Genomic DNA, 14580 nt, shown 5'->3' with positions numbered 1-14580 from the left:
ATCATTCCTTCGCTGGGGTGATGATGGTGATACAAAAAAGGGCGTTGATAATTGCATTGAATTTACGAAATCTGGGAATAAATTACTATTCTTTTTATTGACTCCAACAACAAACATTACATTTTTCATCCGAGTTTCAGATCTGTTCTTGTTATATTTTGGGGCAAGTTCAAGGCAAACAATGCATCGTTCCCTTTTTCTGTAAAGTCTGTTGTGTATGCACAGTGCAATCTGAGAAAAAGAAAAGAGCAAAAAGAATACAAAACCAGAATACCCTGACTTAAATCCGTCCTTCTTGATGCATGTTGAACCTCGCCCTCGCCTTATCGTCTTGTACGGAGCATGCTGCCATTTTGATAATCCAAAGACGTGACTCAAACTACTGAAGTCTATATCTCTCGATATTGAGAATCAAGAATACGAGACGGCGGCTGATCATGTGACCTGATGTCTCAAAAATCAGTCGAAGGCCCCCTAATCGCTGAATGCAGCTGTGTCCGTCCCATCTAGTTCAGTCCCTTTCACGATTCACACCCTTTTGATAGAGCCAAGTTCCTAATAGCATATCGCACAGACATTCTAGTCATTCGACGAGGATGAGAGGGCGAGCAGGAGAATTTAGTAGGGATATTTACACAGTTCCGATAAAGCTATACCTGATACAGTAAGGCACACGTGCTTACTAACCAGATCATGTCCGGCATCCGACATTGTGATTGGCCAAATCCGAAAACTTTATTAGCCCTAAGAAGCAACCAAGCCTAATCAGGAATGTAAGTGGTATTAGCCCCGAAAATCCCTCCGTCATCATCCATCAGGCACAGACGATCGTGCTGTTGTTTTTTTCTTTCTTCACGTAAATTTCTCGTCGTCGCTCAATTTAATTTCTCCCTTCGTGAGGACGTGTACGCAGGCAATGGTACCCTTGGACTGAATCAATTGCTGGTACGAGTCTTTAGAGAATGGGAATTTAAGCTATTGCCTCGGGATATCGACATCGGAATCCAATTTAAATTCTCGCGTTAACAGTGTTTGAGTCGACAGGCTGTGAGCTCCAGCAGGGGCCTGACTATAATGCCTTCCTGGCCGAAGATCAACCAAAGGGTTATAAAAACCCTCATTCGGTGCTGGGTTCCAGCATGGATAGGTGTGGTGTTGATGGTGATCAACCCGTCATTACACAGAATTGGCCAAGCATCGTTCTTCATGGTGTAAGACTGGAAGAACCCCAAACATGTTGCGACGGACGTCTTGCTGATAAATTGACTTGTAGAATGATTCAGATGATGTGCCCTCCGACCGGCATAGAAACAATCTTTATCTTCACGGCATTTTCTCTCTGGCTGGGTATGTTACTTGCCTGGGGCTGGGGCTCTATCGTCGCGAAAGCAGCCTACGCAGCGCGACCAACTGCAGATTATCAGGCTCAACTGCAGAATTTGCAACAGGTCKCGTCTCAACGTGCGAATTCATCCGGCCTACCTGTTGCTACCGAGGCGCAGGCTCTGGTATATGAAGGGTATATGCTAGACGCTCGTGTGTCCGCGGTCTTTCTGGTTCTTGGTATCGTTTTTATCTACTGTGTCTCGCTTCTACGCATGAAGAACCCGAAATTCATCTTCACTCAAATTTTCGGAATCATCATCACCGACATCTATATGACAACCGGTTCTCTATTGCCGTCATTCAATGGCACTCTGCCAACTTTGATCATTGAGCCTGCCTCGATAGGATTGGGACTTGCTTTTGTTGCCTCGCTTTTGCTGTTTCCTCAGTCTACGTCTCACGTTACTCTGGACGCAATGGAAAAAATTATAGATATGCTCAAGACCCCATTAAATATAACCAATGAGGGACCGGTGGAGGAAAAGAAAGAAACCCAGGTCCTCGCCGGCTTGAACGCTACAAAGCAAGCTTTGCTTGGTCAATGGAACGAATTACAACCAATGGTTGGATTTCTCAAGCTCGATCTTAGCATTGGTCGGTGGAACGACAAGGATATCACAAGCGTGGTGCAAGATTTGCAAAAGGCATTCATCGGGACTATGAATCTTTTGAACTTTCAAATTTCTCGGCTTGGTGGTACGCTTCAATCTCAGAAAGCACTGGCGTTAGAACCAGCAACTACAGCTTCCTCGGAGGACGATGGTGAAGAGGCCGGATCTACAATGACATCACTCAGAGAGAAGCTCAAAGGCAACAAGGATATTGGTTTCCATCAATTGAGCGAATTCGCTGTATTTCTAAAAGCCATCAATGATTCGGATAGTGCTGAAATACGGAACGAAACTTTGACCATGCTGCATGAAAATAGCACAGGAGTTATTGAAGCTTCTCTTGAAGCGTTGGATACGGTCAAGGAGTGTTTCCACACTGTCAATACTACAAGAATATTCAGCCGGCCGTCTCAGGAGACTCAAGAACAGCATGTTAAACGAAGTGAGGCTGCTTTGAACAATCTGCGGGTTGCGCGAGCTACGTTTGTCGAGAAGACTACCGATGAGCTACTGGAGGCTAACGCCGAGTTATTTGATGACAATGGAAAGGTCAAAGCAATGAATACTCACCTGCGACACCGTTTCCGCGCTGTGATGTTCGGCATGATATTCGAAGAACATTTACTCGGCGTCGTTGATGGCATCCTCCCTCTACTTGAAAATACTGCGTCGCATTACAAGGACAAGACTCGCACTCGGATATGGTTCCCCGCTAGAATCCGATCCATCGCAAAATGGATATTCAGACGATCTGAAAAGGCTCCTGTTGCTGCGAATACTCCGTTCGGAGATCCGGACGAAATTGTCGATCAGTCTGAAGTACTTCAAGATAAATTAGGAATTGCTAGAGGCATTAAGAAAAGACCCGGCTCGAAATTGGGAAGAGCCATCAGTAGTTTCTACCGGTTTCTTGTTTCACCTGATTCACTCTACGCAATTCGCATGGTGGTAGTGTCTATCGCTGTGGCTATTCCTGCCGTCATCCCCCATACAGCTGGATTCTTCTACAGAGAGAGGGGTCTCTGGGCTCTGATCATGGCTCAAACGACTATGCTCGCTTATATGGCCGACTTTACTTATTCAGTGATAGGCAGGGCGGTTGGTTCAGTTGTTGGTGGAGTACTAGGCCTTGTAGCTTGGTATATTGGGTCTGGTAATGGCGGTGGAAACGCGTTTGGTTTGGCAGCTAGTATTGGAGTGATGCTCGTTCCGATCCTATATGCACGCGTGTTCTTCCCTCGTCAGTTCATGATGCCAGTTATTATGGGTGCCGCGACATTTATGTTGGTGGTCGGATACGGCTATGATTACAAGTGAGTCCCTAGTTGTATTCAACTCTTGGGAGCCCTTTCCCACTAACACAATTGTAGCCACGTAGTAGCATACGGCTTACCCGGCTATGGATACACAATCTTCTGGCGGCGATTACTCCTTGTTCTCATCGGTCTCGCAGCCTCAATCATCGTGCAGATCTTCCCACGCCCAGTCTCAGCAACTCGACATGTCAGTCGCGCGCTCTCAAACTCTATCCGAACATTATGCGATCACTACGCTCTTCTTCTCTCATCGCTCGGCGAGGCTCATAACCCCGGCCTCCAAGACGTCGTGGGACAATTATCTATTCAACTATCCGCATCCTTGGGCGCACAGGACATGCTAATCGCACTCATTAAATTCGAAATCTCAACCACAAACTTCGACAGCACCGCCCTCCGCAAAATCAAGACTCTCTGTCTAGAACTCAACTACTGCCTCGGCCGTCTGCTCTATATTACCTCCTCGTTATCCATCGAATATCAGGAACTCCTCTCACGCGAGGTCGGTCTTCGTAGCCACCACGCTATCGGCGACGTCATGGCCGTGTTGGGTGTAATCGAGCAGTCTCTCAAGACCGGCGACGCGCTTCCAGAAGTGCTCCCCACGCCACTAGTGAAAAGATGTTTTGATCATTGGGTCAAAGCCGATCTTGATTTGATTATGAGCACGACGAAAGCAAAAGAGGAAGAGTATCGCAAGTTTTGTACGGCGTTGAGTTCGTATTTGAGGTTTTTGGGGGCTGTGGATGATTTGGTGCTGGTGATGAAGGAGACGTTGGGAGAGGCGCATGTTGTGTCGAGGGCGTTGCTGCATCAGATTTAATTCATTAAGGAAGTTCATTTATGTACATTTTGTATAATCTATTTGGTTGAAAAACATCAAATGACTAAGTTTTTCGATGAAGCGGCTGGATGGCTACATACATGTACCAATTGATGTAGAGTTCCTGACAGGATCAATGTTTGTAATCTCTCTGCAGATTTATATCAGAATTGTATTCATGTAACAGGAATTGCCTATGGATGCGCCACAGGACGTTTACCACGTAGTTATAAAATGAGTAGCTGGTAGCTAGCTCCTTGAATCGAGAATTTTTATTTTCAAAAGTCTTTTTTCATTGAACTATTATTGCAAATGACCTTTCAGCATGCTATCCAGCAATGGCTGATACGCATATTTGGAAAATTATTAGGAACGAGCCATCAGCTAAACATCGATATCGCAAAAAATGTCAAGACCTGTGCACCCTTACACTACCACGGAGACCCGAGGGTATTGACCAGCAATGCTTCCCGAAATCTTCTTATGAGAAACGAGATATCAACTTTAAAAAATCCTGTTTGGAGCTCGTTTTCGTACTAATGACGCTGTAGCTTGTGACAAGCATTCGGCGTCGTCAACTCATCTCTAGCATCCTGAACATACACAACTCAGAAGGCGGAAGGGTCCTGATAAATGCAGCACACTAGAGTGTAAAGTATAGATAGCAAAAGGCTTAATAGTCTGTATCACTCCAGATACGATGATTAGACTGTAAGGCTCTTTTGGGCGTTTCCTCTTCATTCACAGATTATATAGTCTGACTCGCATAAGATCCAAGGCATTGGTGCTTTTGCATGAGACCGTAGACATTTACTGGGCCATCATTTGCCAAATTATAAGTAGCATGACTTTTTTCGCCGAAGAAACGCCCATTCGAAAGCTTTTCTTGGGGTCGGCCTAGCCCGAGCTGCTCTGGTATGGTGTTGCACATTACAATCCAACCCAATCCAATCCAATCCAATCTAGTACGGGGTTTATAGTGGAATGAGAATTGATGATAGGTTTGTTCTACGTACTTCGTCACTCCGTAAGCAGAAATACCCGACGGGAAATTCCATTTAGCCTCGGAAAATATACAGATTACACCACCGGCGATCATCAGAAGTTCTAAGTTGTTTCGGTAAGGGATTGTCAGTACAGATGGACTTTCCCCGCATATACACCGGCACAAGGTTGCATCACTAGCTTTCTACGATTACTTCTAAATCGAGATACGCCTCTTCACGACATGACAAGTACTCCCCACCGGAAACTTGCACTTTTCGCGCGAAGGGCGGAGTATTCAAGCCTGATGTATTACCTAGATTTAAAACCGGCGCAGGATGTTTCCCGTACCACACGCCTAGCTTCTAGATGAGATCACTTAATGTTGAGCAGCAGCAAAAATGACTTCTATCAACAAGTACTTGGCTTTGTACGCCTCCTTCTTTTTTTCAGCATTGGCTCAATTGGTGTTCAACCCGGTGAATAATTTTCGTCCAATTTCTGGGGAAGCTCCTTCGCTTCCCCTCAATATAGACACACTCTTCAACAATCGGGGGTTTGGAAAAGTACCCGGCGATGCTGATTTCGATGGTAGCGGCGGTACGATTGACTTCTTGACGCATTCGGAGGGAAATCTCCTAACTGATTTGTTTTGAATGATAGGCGCCTATCCTGCCGGAGACTTGCCGCCGTCCAGTTTTATCTACAATGGTATAAACTATTCGTTTCCTGAATACGTACCCGTAGGGAACGACAATGTTGTCGCACTTGGGCAGACTCTCAATGTTCCCCAGGGGAAGTACTTCAGCCTGCAGATGCTAGCGGCGTCCGAGTCCGGCATGGAGGCCGGTTCGGTCAATGCAAAGTATGCTGACGGCACAACAAGCACAGGGCAAATCCTTGTACCGCCATGGTGGAGTTGGCCGTATCCTGCCGGAGGAGATCTGGTGTTTCCGTACCATCTCATCAATGATGGCATCGATTACAACCGTTCTAATATCTTTCAGACGATCAGTTGGTTAGATTCATCCAAGGAACTGGTTTCCTTGACGCTGCCTGATATTGGAAACACCATCGGATCCAGGATGCATATTTTTGCCGCATCACTGTCTCCTGTATCCGCATCGGTTGCTTCTGGTCCACAGCTGGAGGTCCAGTTTGCACGATCAACTCAAAAATGGGTTGATGGGACCGACAAAACTCAAATTATCGAAGTGCTCGTGAACAATGTTGGTTCAGACATGGTCTTGGCAAACCATTCAGTCAGCGTCACTGTTGACTCTCCGGGACTGCAGACAGTGCAAAAAGGTACTATAAAAAGACTGCGTGCTGGCGATCAGGTCACTGTGGATATTGGGGTGGTTAATAAGCCTGGAGTCGAGCCTGGCAGCACTGGTAATGCGACTATTCTCGTGTCGGGACACGATGTCAGAAGTAACGTGTACACGTTTAACGCAACTTACGGTATTGGCTCCTATAAACCGACTTACGAATCGGTGTACTCGCACGAGTCCCCAAATTGGTACAATAATGCCAAGTATGGCATCTTTGTTCACTGGGGTGTGTACTCTGTTCCAGGATGGGGAAACTCGGGTTCCAGGGAGGCATATGCTGAGTGGTAATGCCATATGCACTCAAGTCGAAAAAGGCACTGCTCATGCTTTTTTAGGTATTGGTGGTCTCTCAACCAAGGGACCAGCTCCAACACACAGACATATCAGTATCACCTACAAACTTACGGTCCAAATGTGGTATACGACGACTTCATCCAGAACTTTACGGCGGATGCTTGGGATCCTAAGGAATGGGTAGATCTTTTCGCCGACGCAGGAGCTAACTATTTTGTACAAGTCAGCAAACATCATGACGGATATGCTCTCTTCGATCTCCCAGCAAACGTAAGCATGAGAACATCGGTTGCTCAGTACCCGCATCGGAACTTGTTGAAGGTATTTCGGGTTTACTTAGATTCTATTGATGACAGAAATAGTCAAGTCTAATGAGTAATAGGAGCTTTTTGATGCTGCCCAGACATACCAGCCGCATCTCCATCGGGCAGCTTACTATTCATTGCCAGAGTGGTTCAATCCGGCTTACGAAAAATATGGCTTCGGAAGCTGGCCTGGAGGTATGCACCCTATCATTTGGTGGATGTTAGGAACACACAGACTCTAAATTGCAATTAGGGAATGCAACCAATCCGTTCAACAACAAAACTCTTCCTTATACTGGTTTTGTTGAGATTCCTGACTACATTGACGACGTCATGCTCCCCCAAATGAATGCCCTTGCTGACCTTGGCTCTGAAATTATGTGGTGTGATATTGGTGGGCCAAATAAGACTGCCGAGTTCGCGTCATCTTGGTACAATCGTGTAGCTGAGCAAAACCGCCAAGTAGTGATGAATTCGCGGTGTGGATTGCCTGGTGACTTTGACACCCCTGAATACGCACGTTACTCTGGGGTCCAAGTTCGCAAATGGGAATCCAATTTGGGCATGGATCCTTTCAGCTACGGCTACAATCGGGCTACCCCCTTGTCGGATTACATGAATGCTAGCACAATCGTGACGAGCTTAGTCGATATTGTCAGTAAGAATGGCAATTTTCTGCTAGATGTAGGGCCGCAGGCCAATGGCACAATCATCGAAGTCGAACAGCGCAATCTCCGGGAGGCCGGGGTATGGATCAAGTCCCACGCAGAAGCCATCTTCAACACGACGTACTGGTTTGTGACTCCTCAGGAGGGCCAGGATATTCGCTTCACGACAACTCCTAATGCTTTCTATGTCTTAAGTCTTGCAAAACCGAATTCAACCATGATCCTGAGCAGTCCGATTCCATGGATTTCAGGAGACAGAGTCACTGTCGTTGGCGGCAAGCGGAACGGTGAAGTAGTACCTAGTCAACAACTGAAGGATGGATCTATACAGTTGAATATTTCACAGTCAATCGCTGATGCAGATCAATACGCCTGGGTATTCAAGATCACGTACTGATACTGGACTATTCATATAACTACGTGAGAAAGATGTCGATCGGGATGTTATTAATAATGTTGTCTGGAGTTTCAATCCCCTGTCCTAAGCCAAGTCAGTGATATACTTGTTTGAAAAGATTTGCAAGGTACAGTCTGATATACAGTCGGAGAGTCAGTTTTCATGTACTCTTCATTTTCCGAAAGAGAAGGTTTCGTGTATGAGAATCCATAACAGAACGATGTCGGTCCCTCTGTACCCCCTTAGGCGTAGCTTTGAAAATGAGCGCAGTCAAATACGACATTCCGAATATGCGATAGCACGTAAATCATTTATAATGGGGCCCAGCAACAGCAATGTATTTGTGTTTTTACACCTTATTATTCAGATAGGGAATATAGCGCTCTCATTCGTAAAAATCTGGCTGTCAAATAACCACTTACTACCGTTATGTCCTTATTATTGTGTATCTAGAGAATATAGAGCTTCCGACGATGCAATGAAACTAAGCTCTCGTCATATAAAACATTTTTCCCGCGAAGGCGACGTTGCACGTTGACCGTATAGTTCATATTAACCGTACGTCAAGAACTCGGAGATTGAGGATGAAATGCGCTCTTGGAGCGCTATTGCAGCTTTCTAATAGCTGCGTGAGTAGAGCCTGTGTACTATTGAAATATCAGCATGTGATCTTTTCAGCCGGGTAAAATGAACTATCTAGATTTTATACTGACTTGTTCTCAGTCTAAATACATGTGCACTTCTCTGAATGGAATTTTTCCAGAGCTCTCAATAGTTCATCAGTCTAATGGGTAATTGACCATCTATACGACAACCAGGCTATAATTACCCGATCTAACGTCATTGTAGCTCACTAGTCAACTGATTCATAATCCCAGTGGCTACTTATATGCTTTATTTGGAGCTGTATTTGCCTCGAAAATGTCACTCGGCATGATTTTTCAATCAGCTTATTCTGGTTTATATCGAATACTAACTTTATCGACTTGCTTCCTACATTGAGCTTCTCCAGCAGTGACATGATAGCCGAAAAGATGAGACAGTCACCATTTCACATGCTTCTGCCCCTTATCGTTCTTAGCATTTGTTCTATGAGTGGCTTGGCCAGTCATGTGGCATATGAAGAAGTTCCGTCTCTAGAGGGAAAATCGTTACAAGACATTGTAAGTTGATCCGCTTAGTCTCTAGGTGACAATATTCACTCCAATCAGGTTACGTGGGATGACAAATCCTTCTTTATTAAAGGCGAAAGGATAATGATTATCAGTGGTGAATTTCATCCTTTTCGGTAAGTATCTCTACCAGTGTTTTCTCAACCGCCATGATACAGTGGAGAAATGATGGCCAAGATTGAGAGGGGAAAGAAGCTTGCTCCTTCTGTATCTGTTACAAAACCTGAGCTAATTAGTGAATAGCCTGCCGGTGCAATCATTGTACTTGGATATCTTCCAAAAGATCAAAGCCATGGGATTGGATTTTGTATCCTTCTACGTCGATTGGGCCCTAGTAGAGGGGGCACCGGGGCATTATAAAGCCGACGGTATATTTGCCCTCAAACCGTTCTTCGACGCAGCTGAAAAAGCCGGAATATATCTCACTGCACGGCCGGGACCCTATATCAACGCCGAGGTCTCTGGCGGAGGATTTCCAGGGTGGCTTGCGCGCATACCTGGCAATCTGCGAGATGATAATCCCTCCTATCTAGAGTCTATCACGAAGTACTGATTCCTCATCCAAGCGGCATTCTTTTTCTTTACTACCAGCTTGATCCGTTTCATCACTAACAATTTTCACCAGCTATCTCTCACAAGTCTCTGCGGATATAGCTAAAGCGCAGATTACAGAAGGCGGCCCTATCGTTCTATATCAACCGGAGAATGAGTACGGCGGGAATCGTGCTTATATGCAGTATGTTATTGATACCGCAAGAAACAATTCTATTGTCATACCTATGATTAATAATGACGGGGGTCCCAATGGTAATTTCGCTCCTGGCAGCGGCCTAGGCGAAGTCGATATCTATGGCTTTGACTGGTATCCGTAAGTATTCCTCCACTAGTTTACACTATCATGGTAAGAATCTCTTGACCGACTAATAATGCGACAATGGCCTAGAATGGGGATCAATTTCGATGTATGACCCAAATGATCAAGATTAGTTACTCCTGGATTAATATAGGACAAGACCGACCCTTTGAACTGGCCCGCAGGGGACCTACCAACCGGGATATTGGAGACGCACCTGAATATCAGCTCCTCAACACCATTGTCTATAATGGAGGTAGGTACTCTTCATCAACAGTGTCTCACCTCACGAATTTCCACGTGCTGGCCGCTTGTCGAATGACATGACCACTGATGATTTTAGTTTCAAGGTGGTTGGTTAGACAGCTGGGGAGGTCCGGGGATATTCGATAACGTTGAATTGACCGATAGTTCCTTCGTGAGAGTCATGTACAAAAATAATTTCAGCTTCAAAACTGCACTTATGAATCTTTACATGGTATAGTTACCCAGTCATTCTGCGAGATATCGGAGCTAATGTCATGAAGACTTTTGGCGGTACAAACTGGGGAAATTTGGGATTTCCTGGCAGTTATACGTCTTATGACTACGCAGCTGCTATTTCAGAGACTCGCAATGTAACACGGGATAAATATGGGGAGACGAAGTTGATCGCCAACTTCTTAAAGGTTTCTCCTACGTACCTGGAAAGCACCCCAGCCAGCAACTACACGGAAGGTGTATTCACGAACACTACAGAGGTGGCAGTGACTCAACTTACATGCAATAGCTCCGCATTTTATGTCATCAGGAATTCCGACTATTCATCATTGGGCACGGTTTCATATAGTTGGAGGCTTGACACGAGCATGGGCAACGTATCGATCCCCCAACTTCCGGGAACCTTATCACTAAGGGGTCGAGACTCTAAAATGATCGTGACTGATTACAGTGTTGGTGACTTCAATCTGGTGTATACGACTTCCGACATCTTCACATGGAAATCGTTCAGCAACATGACTGTTCTGGTCCTTTACGGATCCCAGGGCGAGTACCATGAATTCGCAGTCACCATATCGAACCAGTCCAACCATTCTTCGGTGATAGTCGTGGAAGGAGACCAGTCGGATATATCTTCGAAGTACATCTCAGGGGCTCTTGTTGTGGGAATGCAAGTTTCTAGCCATCGTTCTATTGTAAGGATTGATAATCTTTTGGTAATCCTCCTTGGTATGTTTGTACCTGCCAGTTTCTCCTCTGCCAATGTCCCCAGCCTTTAATTAAATTCGGAAGTAGACGCAGCACACTGACGTTTCTATTAGAGCGCGTTACCGCATATTCCTACTGGGTACCACAAATTTCTATAAGCGCTACTTCAGCTGGATACGTCAACAGTCGCAATATCGCCAATTCAATTATTATCGCTGGAGGGTACATGGTTCGGACTGTGTCTCTCCAAGGCAGTGAACTCCACGCATCAGTAGATTTCAACAGCTCTACGACTCTTGAAATAATTGGAGTCCCTCCGCAGGCGAAGTCCCTGTTTGTCAACAGTGGAGCAGTTCCCCATTCAGTGACTGAATATGGATTCTGGTCCACAAACATTGAATACAACGCACCGGCTCTTGAACTTCCATTGTTACACAATCTGGAATGGAGATACGTCGACTCGCTGCCTGAGATACAGCCGTCCTACGATGACTCCAGCTGGCTCTGGGCTAATCATACTACGACGAACAATACTGGCAATCCCTTATTGACGCCCACGTCTCTGGATTCGACTGACTACGGATTTTATACAGGCTCGGCGATCTATCGAGGTTACTTCACCGCCACAGGAAACGAGCAGAACATTTCTTTGTCCACCCAAGGTGGAGACGCCTTCGGTAGTTCCGTATGGCTGAATGATACTTATCTTGGCTCGTTTACAGGAGATATCGACCATCCAAACTACGCTCCTAGTTTCAATTCCACTTATCCATTGCCAAACCTCTCGGCAAGCCAGACATACGTTCTTACCGTTGTAGTGGACAACACTGGTCTCGACGAGGATTGGACGTTGAGCAACGGAGAGAAACTACCTCGAGGTATTACCAATTACAGTCTGGATGGGCATTCACAAGATGAAGTCTTGTGGAAACTAACTGGAAATCTTGGGGGCGAGAATTATGCGGATCTCACTCGTGGGCCGCTGAATGAAGGCGCCTTCTACGCCGAGCGTCAAGGTTGGCACCAACCGGAGCCTCCCAGCGACAAGTGGATTTCGCGGAGCCCTTTTGAAGGTATCCAAGAGGCCGGTATTGCGTTCTTTAGCACAGAGTTTGACTTGGACATCCCATCGGGCTGGGATGTGCCGATATCATTTGTCTTTCGACGCAATTCATCGAGTGACTTCAGAGTGCAACTCTTTGTCAATGGGTACCAGTACGGCAAGTACATAAATAACATTGGACCTCAGCAATCTTTTCCGGTACCCGAGGGAATTCTGAACTACAATGGAAAAAATTGGGTTGCTCTGACGCTCTGGGCACAGGACCCTGAGGGCGCAAATTTGATGGACCTCGTTTTGGTACATGAAACTCCGGTCATCTCAACCCTTGAAGTTGAACCAGCTCCACAGCCCGTGTACTCCCCAAGGCCTCGAGCATATTGACGATGACCTTGTCTGAAAGCGTAAAGGAATTCCTTTTCCCCTCTATACATGATATCGAGCAATGTTTAGAGTCGATCCGAGGACGCTTTGAAGCCTATTGCGAAGTGGAAGAATGTTTGAACAATGGCAACGTTGGCTCTTGGTGTAGATCGTTGCGCAGTATGATCAATTCTCAGGTTCATCTTGATGTGGAAAGAGTTTGCAGGACTTATTAGGCTTGTGAATGGGGTGTGGACTATTCAGACCGCGACATTAAAGGATACACCATTGTGAAAGCTAAATCAAGGTATCAATGGGGTAAAACTTCATTTGCATCTCTAAAAAGCGGCGATTTGTTACTATTATACATTCAGACTCTCTTTCGCAGCTAGGCAGATAGTTCAAACCTTCACCTTCAACAGCTCCTGCGCATTCTTATACAAAAACTTCTCCCACTCCTCCCCTTCCTTGATCAATCCACTCTTCTTAATCTCCTCCAGAAAAGCGTAGCCCTTCTCATTCGCCGAAAACGGATAATCAACACTATACAACACTCTCTCAATCGGCATCGTCTGCAACAAACACGCCAACGGCGCCAACGCAAACATGCCACTCGTCGTCACCCAGATGTTTTGCGTCCACACGTCTCGAAGACCTCGCTGTCTGCCAAACCTCGACGCAATCGCAATGACGCGCTCGAGTTGAAAGGGAAGCATTTCACCCATATGGCCAATGATGATTTTGACATTGGGTAATGCATCAAACAAGCCAGCTGCATACAATTTCAGTATTGAGAGGGCGGTATCAGAATGCCAGCCCCAACCATACGCGCCCAGAGCATCGCCAATGCGATCATCGTAATTACCCCGATAATGAGCAGCGACCCCGGTCTTCTCGTCTGGGTATGAAGGGTGAATGTAAATCGGCACATCCAAATCCTGCGCCTTCTCAAACACGGGCCAGAATTTCCTGTCGTCGTAGAACTGTCCGTTTGTGTGATTATCAACCAAAGCACCCACGAACCTGTGCTCAATGACACAGCGCTCCAGCTCCTCTACCGCAAGGCCTGGCTCAGCCATCGGTAAAAGAGCGAAAGCAGCGAATCGAGTTGGATTCGCTGCAACGGCGGAGGCGAGTTCGTCATTTGCTGCTTTGCAGAGTTGTGGTGGTTGGGCGCCGGGCCCGTGGGAGATTACTTGTAGAGAGACATGACCATTATCGAGATCTTGGAGCCGCTCAGCAGCTAATGTGTTGAGTTTGGAGACGATTGGAGGGGGGAACTGGGCGTAGTGGTCTGTGTCGGAGGCGTTGCGGACGGCGGAGGAGACGTAGTGCTCTTCGAGGGTTATTATGGGTGTCATTTTGCTGTTTGTATGATGATATCTCGTGTTGAAGTTCAGTATCGAATATGTTGGAGATTTCTTCCTTCTGTATATGTTCCTTAGGCCGGAGTTGAGTAAAGCTGATCGTGAAAACATTGTGAACAATCTTCAATCTGCAAGGGTGCTTGACGTCTATTTATACTGATTCATCCAATACCAAACATCTAGCGCAGATAGCTCTTAACTCCAAAATCCGAGAAAAATGTAACTATTTGAGGATAGATTGTAGATTTATCTAGGCTCCGATATTTTATATTGTCCAATAAAGTGCATCGATTAATGAATGCAGGTTTGCTATACGAGAGCTCGGAGAAGATTTTGTTAGGGCTCGGATATGTAGTAGGGTTATGGGCTCGGATTTAGGCTCCAACGTCATAGCTCGGAGATCCCTACCTTTGCCTCACGGATATACCTAGTGGGACTAAACTTAGGACGTATCTACGA

The 14580-nt window shown here is 45.9% G+C and overlaps 4 protein-coding genes across 4 annotated transcripts; 3 read left to right on the top strand and 1 right to left on the bottom strand.

Annotated features, from left to right (window-relative positions):
- Positions 1-1158: 1158 nt before the first annotated feature.
- BHQ10_003201 (uncharacterized protein) lies at positions 1159-4136 on the top strand (the record flags this gene model as incomplete). Its single annotated transcript, XM_040875432.1, has 3 exons — positions 1159-1211; positions 1274-3310; positions 3368-4136. 3 exons carry the CDS (start codon positions 1159-1161, stop codon positions 4134-4136), a joined length of 2859 nt encoding a protein of 952 aa, XP_040731705.1.
- Positions 4137-5521: 1385 nt separating this feature from the next.
- Positions 5522-8118, top strand: BHQ10_003200 (uncharacterized protein; the record flags this gene model as incomplete). The annotated part of the gene is made up of 5 exons (XM_040875431.1): positions 5522-5720; positions 5784-6738; positions 6790-7069; positions 7131-7248; positions 7307-8118. The coding sequence occupies 5 exons, from the start codon at positions 5522-5524 to the stop codon at positions 8116-8118; spliced, it is 2364 nt and encodes a 787-aa protein (XP_040731704.1).
- Positions 8119-9209: 1091 nt separating this feature from the next.
- Positions 9210-12775, top strand: BHQ10_003199 (uncharacterized protein; the record flags this gene model as incomplete). The annotated part of the gene is made up of 8 exons (XM_040875428.1): positions 9210-9281; positions 9330-9406; positions 9534-9836; positions 9916-10158; positions 10329-10399; positions 10494-10572; positions 10628-11352; positions 11445-12775. 8 exons carry the CDS (start codon positions 9210-9212, stop codon positions 12773-12775), a joined length of 2901 nt encoding a protein of 966 aa, XP_040731703.1.
- A 380-nt stretch (positions 12776-13155) lies between these two features.
- Positions 13156-14115, bottom strand: BHQ10_003198 (uncharacterized protein; the record flags this gene model as incomplete). The annotated part of the gene is made up of 1 exon (XM_040875427.1): positions 13156-14115. One exon carries the CDS (start codon positions 14113-14115, stop codon positions 13156-13158), a length of 960 nt encoding a protein of 319 aa, XP_040731702.1.
- Positions 14116-14580: the final 465 nt, after the last annotated feature.

The sequence above is a fragment of the Talaromyces amestolkiae genome (assembly GCF_001896365.1).
Source record: "Talaromyces amestolkiae strain CIB chromosome Unknown scaffold5.1, whole genome shotgun sequence".
Classification (NCBI taxonomy): Eukaryota; Fungi; Ascomycota; class Eurotiomycetes; order Eurotiales; family Trichocomaceae; genus Talaromyces; species Talaromyces amestolkiae.
The sequence above is the reverse complement of the archived record's forward strand: the minus strand, read 5'-3'. Positions and strand labels throughout refer to the sequence as shown.